We start from the raw sequence: 14,747 nt of genomic DNA on the forward strand, positions 1-14,747 counted from the left end.
CATCTGGGATATGGTTGCAGAGGTGCTGTCTCAGTGCCCGGGCCATTTTCTCCCGGGCAGTTGCGGATGGGAGAGACGCAGCCAAATTCACCATACTTTGTGGACTGGACACCACCGACTTACTAGGCAGAATGTTTGTCTCATCGGTAGCACTCAGCACTACGCCTAGTTGAGGACGTATGACTTTTTTCGGGGGATGTCCCACCAACTTTGATGGACAAGCCCTTTGATTGCACTCACCTTTTTGATGACAAAGCAGACTCAGAGCTTGTGCGTTTTAAGGAATTTTGTGCTACGGCCAGATCCTTGGGCCTCACAGCTACCACCCTGTCCCTCTCAGTCTGCCTTTCGTCCCTTTCATGGCTACGGAAGGGTTGCCAAGCCACTTCCTATCCAAACCAGTCACCGAGTCATGCAAGCTGTCCAGCCTCTGTGTGGCCGCGGACATGGGACATGGGACCAAGTGTACTCGTGGGTCAGGGAGCCAGTGGGCGGGCCGTCCACCCTTTTCCTCCCTACCACTGTCTCCAAACCTTCAGCATCCGACATTTCAGGCCCATCATCAGTCAGTCGGAGGCAGGATTCACATCATCTCCTCTGCTGGCAGTCCATCACGTCAGACAGGTGTGTTCCGCAGATAGTACAAAAGGGCTACTCCCTCCCCTTCGAGACTGCCCCTCCTTCAATGCCACCTTCTTATGGCCGCATGTCGGAGGATCATTTGGAATGTTGAGGAAAGGAAGTTACAGCTATATGTCTCTACCAGGTATATCATTACTAAATTGTGGCTCTCCTAGTTAATTCTATTTAGGGAACATAATTTTAATATCAAGTGGGAAAATAGAGGTATGTTGAGGAGACTGGGTTTGGAAAAGATTAAAAGGATAGAATGAGGGGATAGAAGAGGGCACTGAGAAAAAGATAAAAATGTACATCGAAGTAATGTAAGGGAGTGGCAATATAAAGTAAATAGTTTAAACTTTTAAAACTGGGTGAAAGTGAGGGGTTTCGGGTGGGAAAATGCTAGGGAACGAGCGCGGAAGAAGTCAGAAATAACCATGAGAACATTATTTTTAAAAAACAGTGAAACGTCACCCAGGATTTGGAAAAGCAATGGGGTGAACGGAGCACCTTGTAGGAAAAGAGAGGACACATTTTCAAGATTAATGGCATTACATCTTAAAAACATTTCAAAGGAACGTTTTTAAAAAAGACGTTTTATAAATTGGTTTCTACCAAATGAGAAGTGCCATCCGCATTGAATATTTAAGTTATTTAAGTTAATCAGTTTAAATGAAATTGTTCCTCAGAATTGATTTACTATGACTTTGTATACTCTGAAATCATATACAACAGTTTTGTTCATTAGCATTCGTAATTTAAGACATTGCCCCATCATCCCTTTTCCTTGTCACAGTATTTGCTTTTATGAGCAAATACCAACGCTTATCATGTATGTGACATTAAGTGAATAAACAAAACTATAGGCCAAACTATAATGTATCACCCATCAGTAAGATGAAAAAGTGTGAAGAGGTCTATTAATCTGCCCTACATATATCCACCAATGGCAACTGTTGTGTCTGTGCCCAATAATATGTGGATCTCAAAGTAGAACACTCATGTATATTTGGGCAATAACTCCATTCATGCCAATTTACAAGCCATAGAAATAACCATGCTTATTGACCTTCACAATGTGTAATGGACAACTTGAGACATCTTGGTACCCAAAAGGACTCAAAGAACATGTCTACCTGTCGAAATGGTGATGTTCGTGAGAAATAAACATGTCCAACCCTATGGATAGGTAACAAGTGGATAATGACCTCCATGAAACCAGGGTTTCAGCAGAAAGCTAACAGAACTACATTTTCATCTAGGTGGAGGTAAATGCTCCTGATTCACCCCCAGTGCCAACTGAGGTTACGGGACAGTAAGTTCAGCGGGATGTCCTCTAAGGGTTCAAATGGAGTCTGCTTAAAACAAACCTTTTGAGGGCCTATTAGCAAAGCAGTGCACAGGAAATGGGGAACCAAATGCTCAATGTACTGCAAACGTTCCTCAATGATCATAGAAAGTGCAGATTGCAGCCCATTGAATGGTCAGGGATTTTACTGCCAAATCTGTCTTGTACTTTTCCACAATATGTGCAGTGTTAGAGAAAGGTCTCACGAACATGGGTTCACTCCCTTGGAAGAGTGCCAGTGTTTAAAGCCCAATGTGTATATATCAAGGATAAACACAACAACCGCATTCCTACATAAAATTCTAAAGAGAAAACAGATTGTTGTATTTTTTTCTAACAAGAATTCGACAAGTTCTAATATGGAATTTTTTGTCATTTTTTTTAACATAAACGTTTTTTAAGGTAATGTTGCAGACACATCAGACTTAACCTCAATCACCATTACATACATTACCTTCATAAACCACCTAATTTGTCCCAGAACAGTCATCTAATAATTTGTATATGAAACACTCACCACAAATATTAGGAAAACACTGGAATGGCCACACTAAATAAATGCAAGGCCCAAATGCACAACTCCTAAAACTGAGAGCGTTTAGCGGTGTCTTGCAATTACTTCTCACTGAACTGCACACTTTCTAGCATCTACAGCATACAATGCACATAAGTGATTTAGTAATGTTCAGCCCCAGATTCAGGTTCACCCTTCCAACAATATAATTCCGAAGCATATTATCCTGGAGAAGTCCCAAAACACATGACCATGTAGGCCCATTACCTTTAGCACAGTCCCAGAGCAGATGGACGACTCTGGTAGGCACTAACCTCACGGGGGTCAAGGATGATAGAAACAGTACAGAGTGACATGACGATTTTAAGCCATTTACCTGGATACATGGCCCACCTTTCAGATTTAGGTCCTAACACCATGTTGCTTTTTTCAGTGACATAATTAATGCCCTATGTATCACTTATACACTTATGAGCAACTGTGGCAAAAATGTGGCCATTTTTGATATATTATTAGCTGACTTATTTAGAAGTCTGTCTGGCAGCATGTTGAGTGTCTATGCAAATACACTTAAATGACCATATTCTTGACATCTCAAATAAATCATCTGCCAAGCTAGTCAAACCGCTTTATACCCATCTTAGGTCGCTTTATGGCCCCCAAATCATCTGTAACAAATGAAAAAGTGCAAAGGTGTGGATGTGCCATGATCTGTTCAACCCTCACAACCTTGCTTTACAGTGCAGACATTTTGTCATTGGATGATAGGCCCATGACTGAGGTACAGACAATCAGTTATTTTTTCCTAGCCCAGGCAGCATGTTGTCAGCCTACCTGTTTCATTACCCAAGGCTGTGGCATCCTTTGAAAGGTCTATGTGTGCGTGTGCTTTACGCTTTACACCCCGTCGACTTTCACACGCAGAATGCAAACTGCTGGCCTGGGTAGACATTGTTTGATGTTTGTAGTATGCTCCATGATCATGTCAGTGCTTGGCCTTTGTCATTGTTACTTCAAAGGAGCTTCCCTAGAGGAGGAAGGTGAAGGGGAACTCAGCACCCTGGCTCTCCAGGCAACCTGTGAGAGGCTGAACTGTAGTCCTCAGCACCCACCATGTAAAGTGGAGGAGGTTGAGAGTACAGTACAACTTGCTATCATGGACCTGATTTTCTTTCAGTGGTGCTGGGTATCACATGCAACAGAGAGCACCCACTCACCTTCATTGTGTGCTGTGTATCAGAAGTAAGCGAGAGCCATGGGAGACTCTTTCGCCACTAGGGATTGCTGTTCTACTTTACATTCCCCACCTCAGACGGTCAATAATTGTGCTCATAGTAGGAACAGTTTTTGGGTGTCAAACTGATCTCACCTGGACACTAGCGCCTTGCCTCTGAGTTTGTCATCCTGTCATGGCAAAGAAAGAGACCCTTAGCATGTAACCTTGGAAGATGGCAAGAGACAAATGATGATTTGAAAGTGTTTTGGCTTTTGTCAAGCTCTGTATCCATGAATGCAGTTTGGGAGCATCAGGTGGGATACTACTCATAATAATTTATATGGCGCACAATACAAACTGAATTGTTTTGTGGCACCTGATAACGTGTTTATTAACACTCAATGAACCTTTTGTGCCAGCCGTGCAACAAAGAACTTTTATTTCCAACTTATTAAGATCCAGTCTTATACCTTTCAAAATACATGCAGCTGCTTGCAGCTGGTGTATAACTCACTAAGCCAATTTACCTTGAGTGTAATTAGTGACCGGCAGGTTACACAGAATTTCTTCAACAAGCTCAGATGGGAATTATTCATTTGGGAAAGGTGGTACCCTTTATAGCATAATAAACATACCCTAATTAGGTTTTAACACATGTCTAAGGGAAGCCCCATTCAACCCCCAGTAGCTGTGGCACATGCTGCAGAATATGCCCCAAAGACATGCGTGTTATGTTCAAGCAGTACCAACAATTTTAAAGTCAAATAAACAGTATAATAACATTTTGAAAGCAATTTAGTCAAAGAGAGACACATTAAAAAATTAGCAAAAGTCCCCAAAATTATCAATATCGGAAAAGGGGTAATGAAGACAGGTTTGAAGACAAAAGACGCTAAAAATACAAAGCACCAATAAAAAATGTCTTTTAGTGGTTAACTAGGAAGCTGTTGAGATTTGAGGTTCGCTGCAATGGAGCAGAGGTCTGGTAAGCCAAGCGGGTCACACTGGTCAAAGTTTTTACCCTTGGACTCAGGGCCAGATTTGGCAGACAAGCATTAGTTCCTCTGTCCTAGTGGAACAGATCCATTCATCAGGCTGCTGGTTAATCAACTGCTGTATTTAGGGTTTTGGTTGATGCAAGAACGATTGACAGCTGTCCTTCTGTACTCTGTTGTCGGTATCCTCGTCCTCCATCATTGGACAGCCCTCTATCAACTTTGGAATTTGATCTACCACATTTAAAGTGGTTTGCCATCAGAGTGGGACGGTGGGATCCTTGAGACAGAGGACTGCGATGGCCGACAGAGTTTCTGATGGTGGAAAATCAGCTCATCAATAATACTTGCAGCTCCTACTACTAAAGAGACTCCACAAACCATTTACCCCTCACAATACGCATCTGCATCAGCGCTCTTATATGACAATACTCCACCATGGCTGGTAGAAGGTAACCCAGATTCTCAGAAAACGAGCTAACTGTTTCTGTGGATGAGATAATTAGGGTTGAGCCCCAGTTGTTTGGAGAACTGGTCCAGACAACATCTGTGAGCTAGAGAAGGGAAATGTGGCTCAGAATTGTGGATGAGGTGGACGCTGCCTTCCACGGCGGTGGAATGTTGTGTAGGAATAGTGAGTTCAGCATGCTTTCTGTTTTTTGAGGTATTTGTTGTAGACAATTAAAAAAAAAAACATCTGATTGCATATTTCAATATGTTGCTTATATTAAACATTGTATTCAATTTCCTGCTCTTCTGATTTCATAGGTGATGCATAGTTTATCGATGTGTGTTAAGGGGAGTGGGAGTGGTGATATGAGGGGATAGTGTGTGGCATGCACAGTGGTAGTGTGTATGCCTGTATTTTGCATTATTACATAGCTGAAAACATATTGGTATACCATGCCTACATTTGAAGTTCAAATAAAGTACATGCCATATACTAAGTATGCAGACATCTAGGTAGCATATATTAGTACAGTGTCTGCTATGTGGGTGTGTATCCTGCACCTGATATTTTGTACAATATTTTCAAACATAACATGGCAATGGGTAGGTTGTGGAAATATCTATTTGCGGTACTTGGTTGTTTCATATGAATGTGTAGTATGAGGTAAATGCGTATAAAGGGAGTGGTCTCATATTAGGTGTCTTTTTTATTCAACCTACTCCTGTTTTATTTCAAGTATGTATATACTTTGCTAAAAATATTAACTAGTTATTGTATGTTTGCATTATGTGTTGGGCAGACCAGGTACATTTAAAAAACATGTGCATTACCTTACAGGTTTGTGGTGCGGTAGTAAAATTGTGTTCGATGAGTATTTTGTATGGGTAGCTCGTGTGAAGCATGTGGACAGAAAGTGACAAAACGAAATTGCTCAAATATGTGTTTTGGTGTGCATAAACATCGGTTTAGTGGCATTAGTAGTTAGCATAGTGCATTTAAAAAAGTTTTAAAAGTTGTACTTACCCATATTTGTTTATGCATTGTGTATTTTTCCTCCACCACTGCATGATAGAGTCCCAGGGTTTGCAATAGCAGGGACATAGTAATTGAGGTGATGGTGTGGGTGTTGTGTGCTGGGCTTGGCTATGTTTTTTTTCAATCAACACTGTTGTGGAGGTTTAACCTCCATGTTTCGGTCAATGGAAATTATACTCTCAATATGGTGAACGGGGTATTGACTATCTTTTGGTCGGTCCGCCTTGTTTAGGAGATACTGCTATCAACAGAGTAAGGAAAAAGTGATGGAGGTGGCAGACTTTTATCTGTCAAACCAAAAGATTCTAAATAAGGCAAACGGCATCCTGTAGTGGCTGACAGTTAAAAAGTAATTTTCTCATGCCCTTGTGCCTTCGTCAAACTGTCCATTATAGAAGCCAGCAAGAGTTCCTTGATGTCGGCTACATCATCATCAAGCCCTCGCTGAAGTGTTTTCTTTTAGACCTAAAATCTCAGAGCGGGACAACGGTAAATTCCATCAGTCGTGGCCGGCATGGCAAATGGGTGGGGGAAGGGGGGCGGTCGTGGGGCATGCAGCATCCATCCCCTAAGCTAATCACAACGCTCCAGTGGAGCGTTGCGATTGGTCGGGCCGTCGCTCAGCCAGGGGCTGTAGGGGACTGCATGTTTTCCATGTCAGCTGCAATGCAACCTGTATGGAGAAGTGCAGAGTACGCATGACTGGTTTGGACAGCCCGAGAGGTCCTACCAAACCAGTCATGCGTAATCAGGAGTGGACAAACCACTCCTGCCCTGCCCGGGCAGCTCCACCTGCCCGCCCGCAATGCAGAAAGAAACTTAAAATGATAATTACCAAAAGTTATTAGCATTTTATGTTTTGGCATTCTCGCACTACGAGAAAGCAGTGGGGCGACGCTCCTCCGCCCTAATTGAGGAGCAGCTCCTGGATTTCATAGCTGCTGAGGTTTTTTTCACCATCCCTTTCCCAAGGTTTTACTTTCTCATTTATGATTCTCAAAATTCACCTGCGTGCATGGCTGGAAGCTGTAGCAAGGCAGGATTCCCTGAGAATATATTGTATATATCAATGCAGTAGAACACAAGAAGTTCGGATCCAAATATTCATAGAATTGAGGTATTATATTAATTCAATGGGGTAGGATTCCTTTAGCGAAACCTTTAAATCAGATGAGGTTGAGATGAAATCCTACAAGTGAAACCAGGCCACCATCTTTGTATTCCCATTTGCAGGGTGCAAGTGTTGTAACCTCTGGCTGTTAAAGTATTAGGGATTTCAGAAGAAATATTTACTGGACATGTTTCTTGATCCTGCACCTACATAGATCTTAGGATTTTCACAGAAAAAGAGCAGGACTTCAGCTAACATGTTTATCCTGTGTGGCAAATGTGCCTAGGGTTTATTCATGGCTGTGAATTATTTACATACAGTATGTATATGGTCTCACTGTAGACCATTGTTCATACCATCCCCCTTTTCTCTTTTTTACTTCATTTTGTTTTGTACAACAGGGCATTTCAATTAATTACCAAGGTATTTGAAACTCTGCCTTTGTTTTGACAACGGATTACAGTGCCTGCATTAAAGGCTATACAAGCATTGTCCCCATGCACTACTACATCGGTTTGCTGGGTTCCACTACACTGATGTTTTTCATTAAGTACTGCTCTTGTGAAAGTATATTAGTACTTTACTTTTAATGCATGTAAATTATTTGTAGCCTCAGTTCAACCCTTTCTCCACTCCTGTATCATGTTAACTCACAAGACAAATAAATCTTTTCATTTAGGACTCACACCTCCTATGGATTTACTGTGTCCCCCTCAGCAGAGCGTTCTGTAGTGAGAAGTGGAGAGCAATAACATAGGGCAGACTCATTGTGCAACTGCTAAGAAGGCCCTGTTACCTTGTGAATGCTTTATATGTTTAACAAGTGTGGCACGAGATCTACCTGTTTTACAATTAAACATGATCCCTTGAAATGTTATGTACGTTCTAGCCCTCTCCTCTATATATAAGTGTCACCTGGAGATGGTCCCCACTACCTTCCATAGCACTATGTATTGCTAGATTTCCACCCAACTTCACTCAAAATGTTGTGCTTCCTAGACAAAGTTTAGGATACCATTTTAATGCCATATATATCTACTCCACTCCTGATGGTGTACACCTCATACGTGCCTGGGTTCACACCACTGATCACCAGCAATCCCTACACCACTTGACTTCAACATCTTTATAGCTATCTGCCACCCCCTAGAGCCAGCCCTACAATACATGGATCCCACAACCCCAGTTTGGGCACCACCCTGATAGCGCTACAATGTGCCACTCACTTTGTATCTCCTGGTAACTCTTCCATGGCCTAGATCCTCGATTACTAACACCTTGTATATTTCTTTGGACAGTCCCCTAGTATTTCCTGACACATCTATGCCTCTCAACATTAGTCTTGTGTCAGATTGCACTCATCTCCTAACCCATGAAACCTTACAGGTTCTTCCTAATTTGTGAACCCTAGCAGCTGCCCCATATGCTGTGTTGGTTGCTCAACTCAGTGGCACTGAATTCATGCCACATGGCACTCACCCTGCTCCCTGTTTCACTCATCCCATAGCTTTTGCCTCATAAATCATGCCATGTGCCTATATTCTGTGACACTTAGGGGTCTATTATAATGGCGGGTGGATCGCCACCGCCTGTATGGCAGTGGCGATCCGCCCGCCATTATTCTCCGCCCGCCATTATTCTCCGCCCGCCTCCCATTTCACCCCGCCATATTAGGATAGCGGGGGGGGACCCCGGCGGACAGAAAGTCCATCCGCCGGTTTTCCGCCGGTCTCACAGGAGACCGGGCAGAAAAGGGGTCTAACATGGTGGCGGTGTCTGCAAGACACCGCCATCCATATTAGCATGCAGGCAGAGATGTGCCTTGGAAAGGCATGCGGTCTTTGCCTATGGGGGCCAATAGCGGGTCCCCAGGTAGTTGGGGGAGTGGGTGATGCACATCGGGGTACCTATGGTACCCCCCTGCATTGACATGGACAAAGTGGCAGGCACTGCGTGGTGCCTGTCAGCTTGTGCATGTCAATGCACAACATGCATTCCCAGCATTGTGGCAGGCGGTGCTGTGAGCACCGCCCTCCACAATGCTGGGAATAGGGGATGCCACTGCCACGGTGGCATCCTAATTGCCGGTGCGGGTCCGCCGCACCACTGGCGGCCGCCCGCCATCCTAATAGGCCCCTTAGTCTACGTTACATGCCTTCACCTCATGTCCCTTGGTGCTTATCTAAGGCCAACACCACACATTTGAACATGGGTGCTGCCCAATCACCCTTTATATCTTGACAACTCCCCCAAGATATTGATAATAACATACCCTCATAACATCACCCTTTGTCTCATCAGTCAATCCTTCAAACAGGATTCATAGAGCACGCTAATCATCGGAGAGGGTTTCCAAACAATGAGAGCATAGCTGCTAAGGGGCTCAGTTGAACAGCCAGGTCTTTCCTGAATTCCAGAAGAGAGGATGAGGTCCATAGGTGAAGGGGGAGGTCATTCCAGGATTTCATCGAGAGGTAGGAGAAGGAGCATCCTCCACTGTTGCTTTATGTGATGTACGGGATGTGTGTGTGAGAGAGGGAAGCGGAGCACAGGTGTCTGGAGGGTTGGTGGAGGGTTGGTGGAAGTTCAGGCGGTGGTTGATGTATGCTGGCCCTTGATTGTGAAGGTTCTTTTAGGTGTGCATCAGCATTTTAAATTGACATGTCTTCTGAATGGGGAGCCCCAGTGTAGCTTCTTGAGGTGGGGGGTGGTGTGGGTCCATTTGAGGAGGTTGAGGATGAGTCTGGATGTTGAATTTTGCTTGGTCTGTGGTTCGTTCAGGAGATGTGTGGTGATTTCTATGCAGAGTGTGTTGCTGTAATCCAGCCGGCTGATGACTAGGGCTTTAGTGACGGTATGTCTGGTGTCCACGGGGGGCCATTTGAAAATCTTACGGAGCATGCAAAGGGTGAGGAAGCAGGTGGAAGACACTGCGTTGATCTGGTGACCTTGCTGTCCAGGATGATGCCAAGAATGCGAGCATGGTCTGTCGAAGTGGATGCTGGTCCTCGTTCGATAGGCCACCTGGGAGTCGTTCCATGGGGAGGTGTCGTTCCCAAAAACCAGCCCTTCCGTTTGGCCGGGCTAAGTTTTAGGCAGTTGTTATTCATCCAGTCGACGATGCCCGTCATGAACCTGTGAAAGTGGGCCTTTGTGGTGGAGGGGTCTTTTGATAGTGAGAGAATTAATTGGGTGTCGTCTGCGTAAGTTATAATGTTAATTCCGTGTATTCTGCCAATGATGACATAGAGGGTCATGTAGATGTGGAACAGTGTAAGGCTGAGGGATGAGCCTTGAGGGATGCCGCAGATGATGTTCTATGATTCTGAGGTGATGGGTAGTAGGCGTATTTGCTAGGTTCTTCCGGTAAGGGAGAATGCAATTCATTTGAGGGCATCACCTTGGATTCCGATGTGATGGAGCCTTTTGATAAGGGTGTGGTGGGATACGGTGTTGAATGCTGCTAAGAGTTCAAGGAGGATCAGGGCCACTGTTTCTCCATGCTCGAGGAGGGTTCTGATGTCGTCAGTGGCAGCGATCAGGGTTTTTGGTGCTGTACTTGGTGCAGAATCTGGATTGGAGGGTTCCGGAAGATTGTTGATCTGTAGGTGTTGTGTGAGTTTATGGTTGATGACCTTTTTCGAGAGCTTTGCCAGGAAAGGGGAGCAGAGGGATGGGATAGTAGTTCTTGAGTTCGCTGGGGTTGGTAGAAGGGTCCTTGAGAAGTTTTGATTTCTGCATGCTTCCATACTTCAGGGAAGGTGACTCATGACACTCTCTCTGGGTTTCTAGAAATTTGTCATATGTCTGTGCACTTAATATGTGTTTTTGGCATGTGCAGTGTGTCCATATGTGTTTTTCCTAGGCCTGCAGACACTCACTTCATGTCTTTTGACAAATGTCACATTTCTTTTGTCACTTTATCATTGTTCCCTGTCTGCCTTCTCTTACTTACCTCATTGTCTCCTAATATTTTCACCTGAACTTCTTTAATCATCTCATGCTGATTTTCGCATAAAATACAAACAATTCTTTGCAAACTTTTTAATATTGAACAGATGTTTCACATGATTGGATAAACCATTGGAGAGGAAAGCACTTTTCATTTTGGAGAAGCTACCTTCTCATGTATTTAGATAGTTTACCTCTCCCTGACTGGCTTCAGAAACTTCCATTTGTGTTTTTCCAAAAAACATCCAGTTTGTCCATGTCCCCTATTTCTGCTGCTATCATTTAAATGGAGGTTTCAATCTTCACTTAAAAATCAGGAAATGTATCTTTCTAGGTCAATCATAGGCATTCATATTTTACTGACTAATCGGATGGGTGTTTTTCTTTGTCCACAGATGCCACCCCGCAGTCTGTCACACCAGCCAAAAAATTCACACATTCAGACAGCAGCCCCACCAGGGATTCGAATAAGGGAGGAATCACCATTGCTGGTGCCCGCTACAGCTCTGAAGATGCTGCTACACTAGTGACATTTGTTGTTGCTGTGATTGAGTACACCAGGCTTTGTGGACCTTTGAGGGACTGTCTGAAGAAGCTGGATGAGCTGGAAAAGGAGAAAGAGGAATGTAGCAAAGAAGAGGAGAAAGTGACAAACGTATGTACCTACTGAGAGTGTTAAAGCCTTCTTCTAGGCAGACAGATACTTCTTTTTACTGAATGACAGACACAGAAAGCATGCTCCATACCTTATTAGTCTTCTCTCCCTAGGGCTCATGGCTTTAATACTCTGTTGTCAGCAGGTAAAGACGTTTTTGAGTATGTGGTGAGCACAGCCACGATTGGCCACGTTTTTTTATGCACGATAAAGATCTCACCTACGTACACTTCAAAAATGTATGTCTGAGTGACAGGGGCAGATGTTACAGAGGCAATACAAATTCTGTTGTATGATGATGATGATGATGATGATGATGCAAGCAAGATTTAACATAAGCCTCTTTAATAGAAACTAGCAAAACAAACTAATGAGTATTATTTTACTACCTATTTAAGATTTGTTAAAATGTTTATGTTATGCAGATATTCCTAAAGGGCTTTATCATGTCACAGTTTCTTTTGGAGGTAACCAAGAAATTAGTAGGTATGAAAATTATAATATAATAGCCAATATAGTGGGGGGCAAAACAGAGAAGCTCCCCGCCACCTTTCTTCTACCTCCTTTGTCCTTAATTAGAGTATCTTATGGCTTGTCTAGTTTTATGGAGAAGTGAATTTCAGGGCATATGAACACACTTAACAGTAAAAAATAAACATCATATGTTTGTATTAAGTCAGCTTAAACCATTTTAGATTTAGCAGTATCAAAACAAAGTTAAACTATGTGCTATGTGTGTCTGGATACATCATGGGTGATAAGTTGCACTTTACAAATCCTGAGAGCATAACATTCTAGTGCCAACATTCTGAAAGCTGAATTTTCTAAGTTCTTAGGGCCTGATTTAGATCGTGGTGGATGGGATACTCTGTTACAGCAGTGACGGATATCCCCTCCGCCTGAATATAAATCCCATTATATCCTATGGGATTTATATTTCGGCGGATGGGATATCGTCACCATAGTGATGGAGTAACCCGTCCATCATGATATAAATAAAGCCCAATGTCTAAAAGGAATAACAATGTGTTGTATCTTACTAGATGTAGCCGAGTTGTCTTTAAAGTATTCCTTTATTAACTTCTTGTTGAAGGATAGTAATTATGTTCAAATGTCCATTAGTCTGGTGCATCACTAATAAGCATGCCAGAGATAACTATAACACCCATAAGAAACTCTAAAACATGTAAAGAGGAAAAAAACACATCTCCCCCCTGGCTCCTCTTGCAGCATGAGGCATAACAGGTCACATCCAGGACTGAACAATAGAACAAAGGAGGAACTATACACAATCATATACAAAAGCAGAGAAAAAGTTTAAGACTCAGGGAAGCAACCTAAAGTACAACTTCGCAAGAGTCTGAACACTACGTAACCTCAAAGAAAAGATAAATATTTACAAGCAACAATAAAACATTGACAAGCAATATAACCCATCCTCCCCAATAAACAGTTTTTGAAAAATGTGTAAAATGAAGCAAAGGGTGAGACACCCTTAGACAAACACCCATGACCCACAAGTGTTGAAGTGTAGCACTTGATGACTTCCACACCGAAAAGACGAAACATGGAGCTCATGGCGCCTTACGCACAGAACAGACCAAACGTGCAGCGCATGATGACTTACACACAGTCAAATAACACAATATGCAACGTAGTGTAACTACAATACAGAGAAGGGGGACACCACCCACAAAGAAACAAGAACCACCCTCATGTAAGGCAGAACAGTGCAAAAATGGAACCTAAAACCATACCCATCCCTTATGTAAGGGAGTGTAATGTGACCACTACCCACTAAAAGACTAGGACCTCCCTTGCGTAAGGAAGCCTAAAATGTGGCATCACTAAAACAATATAATATAGATAAACATTTCTCCACATAAATACGAAAGAATGTAAACTCTTTTTCTTTTCCACTAGTAATATTTTTTTTTAGACCAGTACCCCACCACCGGTGAGCGACCTCTCATCCGAGTAGTACTACACTGGGCACACACAAGTACAGTGCTCCCCACTTAAAACTTGTAGATCAAACATGAAACCTGTAGTACCTTTGCATCACTAATAAGCATGCCAGAGATAACTATAACACTCATAAGAAACTATAAAACATGTCAAGAGAAAACAAAAACACATCTCCCGCCTGGCTCCTTTTGCAGCATGAGGCATAACAGGTCACATCCAGGACTGGATAATAGAACAATGTTGAGTACCGGGAACAGTTACAAATGAATAAAAGTACCTTTTTTCTTCCTTGAAAAACTACTACCAAATCGACAGGTCAAAAATCTTAGACGCAGGACACCTTACCAGGCGCAGCAGGAATTAGCCCACAACCACAGATGATGAATCAGTAGCAAAAGTAGAGTTGCTGCAACATGCCCATGTAATATCCTTTTGGTTGTGAGACTAGACTTGGACTCAGACGTCACTCAGTGTAGAAAACATTCAAATGGAAATCCCTTGCCCAAAATCTTTTGCGGGTAAAGCGCAAAGGTTGACATCACAAAAAAAAAGAACTGAATCCAGAGTAGAGGGTGGCACGTAGGATCCCATGACAAGGGTCATATCCATGCTCCCATGACTCCACACCACACGCGGTTGGCCGAAAACAAACAGGAACCACGGTTCATGTGTGTATATACAGGCAGCATCCAATCCCAGGATCGGTTGACTTTGACACTGGTGGGGTTGGCCAGCCTGGAGCTCCTTCTAGACGCTTTACTCATTGTTTCTCTTGGTTTCTTTGGGTTCCTCATGTCCATACCATGGACAGGTTCTTCAATCATGCAGCACGCTTGAGTTTTGGTCCAGGCTGTCGCCAAAAATATGTTGTTTCTTACCAGA

At 43.1% G+C, this 14,747-nt stretch overlaps 1 protein-coding gene across 1 annotated transcript in view; it reads left to right on the forward strand.

Moving 5' to 3' along the window:
* LOC146817397 (dynein axonemal heavy chain 5-like) overlaps nucleotides 1-14,747 on the forward strand; it is a 1,608,734-nt gene that overhangs the window by 1,258,134 nt on the left and 335,853 nt on the right. Inside the window, exon 81 of the mRNA XM_085609634.1 lies at nucleotides 11,638-11,897. Coding sequence (XP_085465760.1) covers nucleotides 11,638-11,897 — 260 coding nt within the window. The remainder of the gene's footprint in view (nucleotides 1-11,637; nucleotides 11,898-14,747) is intronic.

The sequence above is a fragment of the Triturus cristatus genome, chromosome 6 (assembly GCF_964204655.1).
Source record: "Triturus cristatus chromosome 6, aTriCri1.1, whole genome shotgun sequence".
NCBI lineage: Eukaryota > Metazoa > Chordata > Amphibia > Caudata > Salamandridae > Triturus > Triturus cristatus.